An 11,194-nucleotide genomic window follows, 5' to 3' on the forward strand; every position below is an offset into this window, starting at 1 on the left:
ATACCGTTACGCAGCCCGTAGAAAACTGAAACTCATGCTGCGTATGATCCGCAGCGTGAAATTTTACGCATGCGGGCCAATCCCGCGTGCGTGAGCAAATCCGCGTGACACTAAAAGCGCCCTTATAGGGTGCAGAGATCGAATTCGGGATAATTTTTGAAATCCAAGGTGGCCGCCGTGCAAAATTATGATTTCAACAATATGGATATGGTATTTGAGGTTCTCGAGGGTGCAGAGAACGAATTTGGGATCATGATTTTAAGATGACTAAAGTAATGAATATCGTAATAGAAAATTCGTTGAGTTTATTAATATATTTTTTAATGGAAATTCTTTTTTCGTTTCACTGTACTCTACTTGTCTCTACATTTTCTGTACAAGGCTTTCTTCAAGGGTTATTGAGTATTATTGAAGGTAAAAAAAAATAAGGTTCAACAAAGCCAAAGGTTTATAAACAAATGGCATCGAACGCGACGACGCTGGGCTGTTCCTGGAGCTGTTCCAAACCAATTCATAAAATAAAAATGCTTCTTGATGACTTATTCATTTACTGTTGGTTTTTTTTGACTCGGCTAAGTAAGATTTTGGTACAGTGCTGAATTGTTTGTCACCGAATACAATTTGAAAATAATTTAATAGACTTTATGCGAAGAAGTTATATGATGTTATGCACTAAAAAAATTTAAATGTACAATTTTAGTAATTAAGACAATCATAATTATAATATAAATTGTCTTAAGTACTTAATATGGAAGCTGTAAAAGATGAAGTTGAAATTAGAAGAGGAAGGGACCTAGGTACGTTAAGTTCTTTCAACCTCCAATGTTTGAGATTTGCGTCAGTTGTTTGACATTAAGGATTGATCTCCGCAGCGCTCCGCGCTACCTAAGAATAGCTTTTTTTATTAAGGCATCTTGACACTCAATGTCATCTTTCAAATTTTGTAACATAACATTGAAATTAATAAAAAAAAATATACTTACTGATGATATTACTATATATAGTGTCTTTCTTCTTTCTTGTAGTATTATTTTTACAAAGTTTTACTAGGCAACCCGGCTTTTAGTTTCAATTATTAGCAAAGCTTAACAGAACATGTGACACGACAACGTCAAACATTGTTCGAGACTGGCTCGAGCACGCCCACCTGGGAGTTTGCCGCAATTTGCGACAACGCCTGCGGTGTCTCGTTGGAGCGCAGCGGAGACGAATCCTTAATCTAAGACGTCAATATTGTATTTTACAAATAATGATAGGTTTCTCTACTGTACCTATATCTTAGCAGCCAAAGATTACATAATATAAATAATTGTCCTACTTACAATTAATATTTGGTATTATTTACCTTCACAACAAAATATAATACTTATCCGCTCAAAATGTTAAAATAAAGCTCTCGTATTTCATAATAAACGACATTTTATATGGAGTATAATTACTTTATTAACTACTCGAGTGTCAAATGCACAATAACTATTGTAAATTGTTAATATTTATTTATTATTTTAAGTTATACATCAACAAGTAGCTTATTTAAATTCCTAGTTTAAAAATGAATGCTATAGCATTTTACGCTGCGACAAGGATCTTTTAAAATATGACCAATTTTTTAATTCGCCCATTAAGAGCAGGCTATACCGCCTAGGCATTTGGCCAAATTTGGAACTAACACCGCCATCTTGTGAAGTGTCAATTTTTGACAGTCTTTTCTAAATTTCAGGTTAGTGTTGTCATATACTTTGGAATACTGTATGTGCAACTATTGCTGTAGAATTATATTAATATTAATTTTCAATTTAAGAAAATACTCCTTGCTTCTGTTCACTACGTAACATTTCAGAAATATTAAAATTACAATATTATCATAATTTTTTTTTGCAAATATCGCGTGTACTTGCATATCATTGCGACCCTAATCCGATAGAAAAAGTCTGGGCTTCCACGAAAAGGGAAGAAATAAAAATGTACTGAAGATCAGTTCTACCAATGAGTGGTATTATTAGTGCTCCCATGTGAAATAGTTACAAGAGGAAAATGGGTTAAAAGATTTGGACAAACCTTTCATCGAAGAAGTATGTTCACATGAACAAAGTAGCGACAGTGATGTTAGTGAAGTTTTTGATATACGACCCCTTGATATAGTTCGATCAGAACATAATTTTAGTAAACAAAAATTTAAATGTCAATGTTTGCTTTTTTTAGACCCACAGAGCTATATCCTTTAAATAGAGTAGAATTTAGTACTTACGACATAAGTTTGACAGCAGCTGATGGCTATATTTAGATATAAGGAATTATAATGTTTGATCAGGTATATGGTAATAGCTCAATCTAAAAAATCCTTGGTCTGATGTCTAACGACTAGACTCAGTCTAATGGTTTTAATACTTTTTCTCGGTGTGGAAACATGGATGTCTATCTTGATTTATCGTTATATAGATATAATACAAAACTTAAAAGATTTTTTTATGAAAATAAGGGACAAGACGAGCAGGACGTTAATTATTCAACGTTAATATTATATCCCTACAAAGAAGGTACTTATTTTTAGCTGGCAACCCTTATACTACACAAACGGACCCATATGTCATTCGACAACCAAAAGATCCTTGTCGCACTGTAAAATCAGGAAGTCAGGAACAGTTTGGTTTCGAAATATTATTAGTCGTCACTTTTGTTATTAAAACGCCGGATAAACTTGAACATTTTGCCATTACGGCCATAAGATTATCCACATATGGTTCACTACTCGCGATAACGACAAGTCGTCAAAAAATTTCTGTTTCATTTAGTAGGCATTACACTCAATATATCTATATATACTTGGTATTATTTTTTAATTTAATATATTGCATCTCGAATTTTACACTATATTTATTTCGTATTATCACGTTTGTTGTATTTAGATGACCTTCTTTAAGATCATTTATTATATACGTAAAGAAATTATATTAAAAATTAATATCAAATCTCGTAATAAATTGCTATTCTGTGATATATTTAATAGAAATACGAGTAGCTCCATTAAACATAATATCTACATCTATAAATATAAATCATAAATATCACAACTTATACATTATTGGAAATCACCTGCAGATCCTCTTCCACTTGGATGCATTGTATTAATAAATTTCCTGGAATAAAAGACAATATTATATTCACACAAACAATTTGAAAAATTAAAAAATTATAAAACTAGTGTTGCGCCAAATTTAAAATAAAAAAGACAGAAAATAGTTAATAATACGGCGATATTTTACAGAAATCTGTTATATAGCTATTTACCCCCTTATTCATAATAGTCTGCTAACTTAAAGCATTGCTAATTCTCACTCTGTCTTCTTCTATTGACCTGAGTCAGAATGAAAAAAAAAACACTCCTTAGCGGCTGTTTTAAGTTAGCGGACCATTATGAATAAGGGGGTTAGACTGTAGAGGGACTCTCATTCAGTCGTTCAAGCGTTTGGCGCTGCCTCGTAAAAAGGCGTAGCACGTGTCGATGTTGTTTTTCAAATAAGATAACACAACTTTTCTCGTTAGTAAATAAATATTTCTGTGACCTCCCTGTTCAGGTACAAGTTTACCACCCTATTCTCCTAAAATTACCTATCTTTATCTATAATTTATATCTCTACGCTCTAAATCCAAAGTCGTCTTTTAAAATATGCGAATTGATCCAATTTCCGATATAAATTATTTTGCTTTCGGAGAGATTTCTATCAATTATTTCCTTCACTGTTATGATCGCCTTTCTAGTAAACGGAACCGATACTTTTTGTTCATGATTTATTTTTCCTCTAAATGGCCTGGCAGTGAACGCATATAATAAGGCATGAAAGCATTTCTTAAGCTTTAAAATAGCGTAACTAAAACCGTGCCGGCTCGCGGATCAGTTCGGTTAGGTGAGTGAGTACGATCGAATCCTGATCGAACGAAATTTTAAAAACAAATGTAACAAGGATTTAAAATACAATAATGTACAAATAAAATTTGAAAAACAAAATTTTATGAACGATGCGGGATTCGAACCCTGGACCTCCGGCGTTCCGTGCCGGTGCTCTAACCAACTGAGCTAACCGTTAAACTCTCATGTTGTGGCTTCATCTACAGGATCTACTTTACAGTTGATAACCTGCTCAACCCCAATATTTGCATATTAGGAAATTGGCTTGAGATGTCGCTCTTGTAAATCTAAACAATATGTTATGTTTTTAAAGTGATAACCCTCACTTCTAGGATTAATACACAAATCCCGCATCGTTCATAAAATTTTATTTGTGTATTAATCCTAGAAGTGAGGGTTATCACTTTAAAAACATAACATATTGTTTATACAATAATGTGTTAAAAGTTGTGCAGAAACCATACGGATCGTCGTCCCAAAGGTAGTTTTATTTTAACATATTTTTATTTGAGGGATCGCATTATGCATACGGTAGCAGCACAATCTACTAACTTTTTATTGTAGAACTAATATATTTATTTAGTTACAAACAGATTTCGTTTTTAATTTTACCTTTCTGTGGGATGGTACTTATTCGGCGTTGTTTTTTTTTTATTTTTTGGCAGTTTTCGGTAATTTTTCACGTTATTATTAATTTAGCTATCCACAAGATAGTAGTCGTAAATTAAATTTATCGATAAAAGCTGCTCAATAAGAGGCAGAACAATCATTGGATACCTAACATAACACCTAAAGTTTTTTCACTTCAATTTAAAAATGAAGATTTCCATTTATCCATGGAAAAATTCACGATACTATCGATCTGAACTTAATTTCACAAAAATATTTAACACAGATAGGCGCGACAACGAGATAACAATACACACTAGCTGGTGACCGGTTCATCTAAGTCTAAACAAATGCATAATACTATATACAAAGTTTCATATTGAAAATCTAAGATCTATTTTGATAATTACAAAATTTGTAGAACTTCAATCTCTAATATATAAAATTCTCGTGTCACTTGGGTTGACTGATTCTCATGAAATTTTGAGTGCATATTGGGTAGGTCTGAGAATCGGACAACATCTATTTTTCATCCCCCTAAATGTAAAGGGTGGTCCACACGTTTTTTTTTTACTTTTTTTAACATTTTTTTTTAAATTTGTTTGATTATGGGTCAGCATTAAAAACACATACAACTTCAAATTTTCACCCATCTACGATCAACAGTTACTTTTGTATCGCGATTTTAATATCGACAATACAACGTTTGCTGGGTCGGCTAGTCATTACAATAATTTTCCTTTTTTCCCAGCATTATCACAGCTGTCAAAATTTGCGTTAACAAATTTATCTCATAGAATTATTCGTACAGAAATAAAATTTGAAATTAAACAGTTTTAAGGTCGAATAAAATAATCGAAATAAAAACTATTCTATCTCTCAAGTCGGATCAAACGGCAGTGTGCAAAATTTGATTAAAATCGATTCTGTAGTTTCGGAAGTTCATCGCGAACAAACAATGCGACACAAAATTTTTATATATAAAGTTTGCAAGAATGACAGGTTCCAAATTCAAACGAAACAATCTTGTTTTTTTTTAACTGTATTTATTGGCAAACTGTTTGCACCTCTTTTTTATACCAAGTATAGCATATTATACTGTACATTTAAGATAGAAATACCTGAACGACCGAGCCTTGCTCGGATTTTTAAGAAGGTACAAAACTGGAACAAAAAAAACTAATAGGAATCTGGATTCGAACCGGGGTAGTAGCGAAATTTACCTTTGTATTCTAATGTTATTGTAGCAGTTTCTCATTAAAACTGAAACCTAGTTAGATCGTTTTCTCGCCCCCGAAACTACCTGTATACTAAATTTCATTTAAATCGTTGGAGCCGTTTCCGAGATTCAGAATATATATATATATACAAGAATTGGTCGTTTAAAGAAATAAGATAGGTATTGCGCTATTATTATTTTCCGGTGATTATAATACACCTGTCGTGAGGCAGAACAAGAAATAGTACAGTCTCCATTACGAAGCTTACATAATGATGACAATTTATAATATTATTGTTATCATTTATATATGTATACTAGCTGACCCAGCAAACGTTGTATTGCCGATATTAAAATCGCGATACAAAAGTAACTGTTGATCGTAGATGGGTAAAAATTTGAAGTTGTATGTATTTTTTAATGCTGACTCATAATCAAACAAATTTAAAAAAAAATGTCAAAAATATTAAAAAAAAAATTCGTATGTCACCCTTAACATTTAGGTTGATGAAAAATAGATGTTGTCCGATTCTCAGACCTACCCAATATGCACTCAAAGTTTCATGAGAATCGGTCAAGCCGTTTCGGAGGAGTTCAAAGTTTAACACCATGAGAATTTTATATATTAGATAAGTAAAAATACATAAATAAAAAAACCATTATGAACGAACAGGTCCTTCACTTACCTTCATTAATTTTCCTTTTTTAGACTGCTTGTATTGGAACTTGAAACAATTCGCTAAAAAAAAATCATGTTAATCAAAAATTCGTTGAATATAGTGAAATATATCTTTTATACTTATCTAGTTTAAATAGATGTTTTTATTTTGATAATTTAAATAGACTGTATATTTAATATAAATATGTTTCACTCTTATGAATATACACATATTTTTAATCTTTTATCATAATAGTATTAAGTATATATATTTTATAGCTATTTTATTATTATAAAATAGCTATAAAATATATACTAGGCTAAACCCATGCGGCTAAACAGGGATTTACTCGAGCGTCGTGGGCATCGCTTGGCTTGTGAAGGTTAGATACTACGAATCCACAAACAAAAGCCCCTGTATCACTCACGAGTCACAAAATAGTAGTTTGTTTAAGATTTTTTTATGTTTATCCAATTAATAATTTATTAAAACATACAAATAACACAAAAAATATGTAACTGTAAAAATATATCGATAAACTATATTCCTAGACCTTTTTTTCGTTATTTTGAGGGTTCTTTACCACATCAGTATATCGCGAGATTTCTTGGCATTTCTGGGATTTATTTTGCGTTTACCTACTTTGGTACCACGTACCGGAAGACGCAGTAAGCCCCCCCACAAGATGGACCGACGATCTGGTCGGCAGCATTTTTAGTGCTGCAGAGTACAACGATTTGGTTTTATTGTATGGCGAATTTTGCCAAAATTATCCTTAACTCTAAGTACGTATCGCGAGATGCGGTGCATCTTGCGCCTACTAGTGTCCAAAAAGGTTCAGGCGCTACTGCGCCGTGATAAGCTGATTAGAGTCTTACTGCCACTGATACTAGAAAAAATGTCTCGCGACCAACACTTCCTATCAGATGTGTGTGATGCTTAATCTTAAACTCTAAATTAAACGTGAAATGGCAGCAGACAATCAAATTAGATTCAACTCAAAAAATTAAAACAAGTTGTAAAATTTTTTATGATTTTATCATTTTTATGATCAGACTAGTAATTATATTTAATAATTAAGTATTAATTTTCTTGTTGTGAAATGAATAGAAATAGTTTACCTGCAAAATTAAAACATACCTTATAGCGATCATACAACACAACACCATAAACACAGCCAACAGAGACTAGAATTTGTATGACTAGCCAAACTATAACATTCCAAACTTGGGCCTGTCCAAATAGTTCTTGTCCATTTTTAATACACAGCACAGATTCCGTCACCATTATTGCGCCGTAAACCCAACACTGTGTCCCCACTCTTTTGCACTTAGGATCAGTTACATAGGTATAGTATTGCCTGAAATAATATGTATCCTAATATTTATATCTGTTTATAAAAAAAAGGTTTTTCTTAAATTACCAAATGCAATATACACACCGAACTGATGGTGCTACTATAACACCAATAAGCACTAGCCGAGCTATGACCAACGGATGTGACGGAGGCATTTCAAATATGTGCTTCAAAAAGAATGTATTCAGCTCAGATATTTGCCAGAATACCACAAGCTGGCTGAGAGCAAAGAATCTCATATAGGTGGAATTAGGATCCAACCATCTCACTGGTGCCCAATGAACAGGTGTAAATTGAAGGATTGCTCTTTTAATTTTACCTGTCGTAGATGAGATATCCCTGTAATAGAATTTTTAAAAATTAAATAGTGGCATTAGTAATGGGAGTAACAACTTACTTTTTTACATATCATAACCCTTAGTCAGAGCATGGTAGGACCCAGCTGTTATACAAACAAAATAATATGGTATACATTTTCAGAAAATTAGGTCTAAGACATAATTCTAAGCTTCTTCTGACTAAATGAATTAGGACTGGTTGAAATTGACAAACCCAAAACATTTATTTGTTAAAAAAAATGATTCAAATGAAAAAAGACATAAATTTATTTTAATTTGGATTTAAATTATAAGAATGTTATCAAATTGTTTACCCATAGAATTTTATTACAATTAATTCAGTGTTAAAACTCTCTCAGGGATTATACATACCTTATGCTTACCCATTTATATTCTCTCATTTCTAACACCTTACAAAGTTTTAAGCCACACCATATACCTAGACCATTACATATTAGAACATCTAATATTATTGAATCCCACCAACATTCCAGGAAATTGGGTAGCAAGTGAGCGAATGCTATTTCTGTAATTTCCCACATAACTGAAATGGCCCACAAAAGACCAGCATGTCGAAAAAGAATTGCTTTATAAGTCCAACCTAAAAAATGGCCCCAAGCAAAGACATCTAAGTGTGACCAAATGCGTGACAAGCTTATATCTGTGCAATTCACAGCATATTCCTGAAATTTAAAATACATTATACATTAATGATAATTATGCATTTTTTATAAAGAAAGACTTAATTCTTTTTAATTATCTAAGTTCATCTATTAGGACTTAATAAATTTATCATTCAGCAATATAAAATAATTATGCACCACCAATGTACTTACAAGGTACCTAATGAGTACCGCCATGACAAGAAAAAAGACTTAAAAGGAAAAAATTACAGGATCTTCTACTGTCAGTAGACTGATGGACTTGTAAATGGATGAGCATTGCAGAAGCCTGACATAAATTTATAAACTATTGCTGAATGTTGTCCTAGACAGATTGCAATATATCATCTATAAAAAATTCAGTAATTTAATATTATTTACACACCTTATCCATATCTATGTGGAAATTGCGTAGATTGGGATCAATCCAATACATAATTGCATAGACTGTTGAATGACTTTGAAAGAGAAGAAATAATAAGGTAAGTAAATACAGCACTGACATTCCAAATACAATCCTCCACACTGCTGGATGTGGTCTTGTGAATGGGCCATTTGGAAATGTAAGTACAGATATGATTAAGAAGAAGAAAATAACACAACATATACCAGCCCAAATATTTCCCTGAATGTTGTTTTCATCTCTGGAAAAAATTATAGATTTTGACTTTATTATCTTAATGCAACAATAAAAAAAATAACATACAATCATATAATCCTCTAATTATGATTTTCTGAATATTATTTGAACTGAGACACAATTACATAATATCATACTAGAACACTATTTATAATTTAAAATATAATTTCAAAGCACACACAATTACGAAGCCAAGAAATGCTAGGGTTATAATTAAAAGAACATGAGTGTAGAGATATCTGTAAACTCAACATAACGTATAAGTAAAATTATTAATAATATTCTATTTTTTAATAAGTGATTGCTAACGTAATAATATAATAATACTTATTCCCACCTTACAAATGCTGTGTATATAACAGCAGCAATGGAAACTCCTAATAAAGTGATAGTGTGTGGTTTATAGAAAAATTCTAATGATATATCATCAACTGGCCGTTCATTAATAGATTCAAAGGCGTCTTTATATTCATCAGAACCTGATAAACTACCACTGTCCATGATTCTTTCATTAATTTTAGGCAACAAGGAATAATTTATATTTACTGTAAGTATTAATACTTGTATGATATTTAACACTTCATGTTTCGCTTAATATTTTTTTCTACTTCGCAATTTATTATTGTTAAAAATTTGTTATAAATACTGAACAATTCGCTATAATTCATTGAGGTTATAATTTAAGGTGAAAATTTTTAAACCTCGGTTCTCACTTCTCAGCAAAAGCAAATAATAATCATCTGTCAAGTGAAGTGACAATTGACATCTGTTCTTTTTAATCTTTAAATTTCCACTCCTTTTTGTAGATTTTGGCTCACACATTCCATGAATCTGCTTACTTCAAGTTTTTTTCATTATGTTAATTTTAACATTGGAAGTTTTCTTGCATGATCTACTTCGAAGTATTTTTATTTATTCCAAGGTAGGGAAACGAATCGCGTTAAGAGATGTATAATACGAGAAATGTGCTATGGATATGATAAATGTACTAAAAAATTACATAAAATTATTATTTACGGACATAATTTATTTACTATTGCTATAAATATATATTTCGAAAGTCTACTACATAATATAAGATAAACATAATTCAGATGGGTTTTTATACATGCAGGGACACGGATGGATATCAAACTATCTAAAGAGGATCTTTGGTCATATTCAGGTCAGGAAAAAATAAGTGATCTAGATCTCCAAAGTAATTTCCGCTTTCACATTGTGGACTATCTATATTATGAAAACTTGCAAGATGGGCCGAACAAGTGGTGTGTCCATGGCGCATTCCCATTAAAATGGTGGTAGAGAACCATGAACCACCACCACCATTATGACAAAGAACCATAATTTGTTAAGAATATTTTGTTGAATTTCGAAATCATTTTTGACTTTAAATTGGCTACTTTTTGCCCAGACTTTACCCCAGGAGTCACTAATATATAGACCAGAAAGACAAATTTGTCACCATACAACATAGCTTCATTTGCAAGTGTGTCAGCTGTTTCATTGCCTATTATGCCGCAGTGGCTAGGTATCCAGACAAAAGTGACTGAACACCTTTTAATAAATAGACGTAAAGCTTTTTTTTAATGTTTACTATAATAGGAAAAAAGGATTTGGATATGAAGGGGAATCTCAAAGAGCCTGTAAAGCAACCTGGAATCACTTAAAATAATACAATTATTTAGTTTACGAAGTAAAACATATTCCAATACTCTCGCAATGCCAAGACATTCAGCGGTAAAAACTGACGTATGAGATCGGCATTAAATTGTTTGTACAATATTATATGGGCATGATAAATTC

General features: G+C 31.8%; 1 protein-coding gene across 1 annotated transcript; it reads right to left on the reverse strand.

Moving 5' to 3' along the window:
• Positions 1–304: 304 nt before the first annotated feature.
• On the reverse strand, positions 305–10,098 carry LOC126972818 (phosphatidylserine synthase). The gene is made up of 7 exons (XM_050819895.1): positions 9,729–10,098; positions 9,137–9,395; positions 8,462–8,772; positions 7,836–8,090; positions 7,535–7,754; positions 6,422–6,474; positions 305–3,137 (listed from the first exon to the last, which is right to left on the reverse strand). The coding sequence occupies exons 1-6, from the start codon at positions 9,890–9,892 to the stop codon at positions 6,427–6,429; spliced, it is 1,257 nt and encodes a 418-aa protein (XP_050675852.1). The 5' UTR covers positions 9,893–10,098; the 3' UTR covers positions 305–3,137; positions 6,422–6,426.
• Between the last annotated feature and the right edge of the window lie 1,096 nt (positions 10,099–11,194).

This window comes from Leptidea sinapis, chromosome 27 (assembly GCF_905404315.1).
Source record: "Leptidea sinapis chromosome 27, ilLepSina1.1, whole genome shotgun sequence".
NCBI lineage: Eukaryota > Metazoa > Arthropoda > Insecta > Lepidoptera > Pieridae > Leptidea > Leptidea sinapis.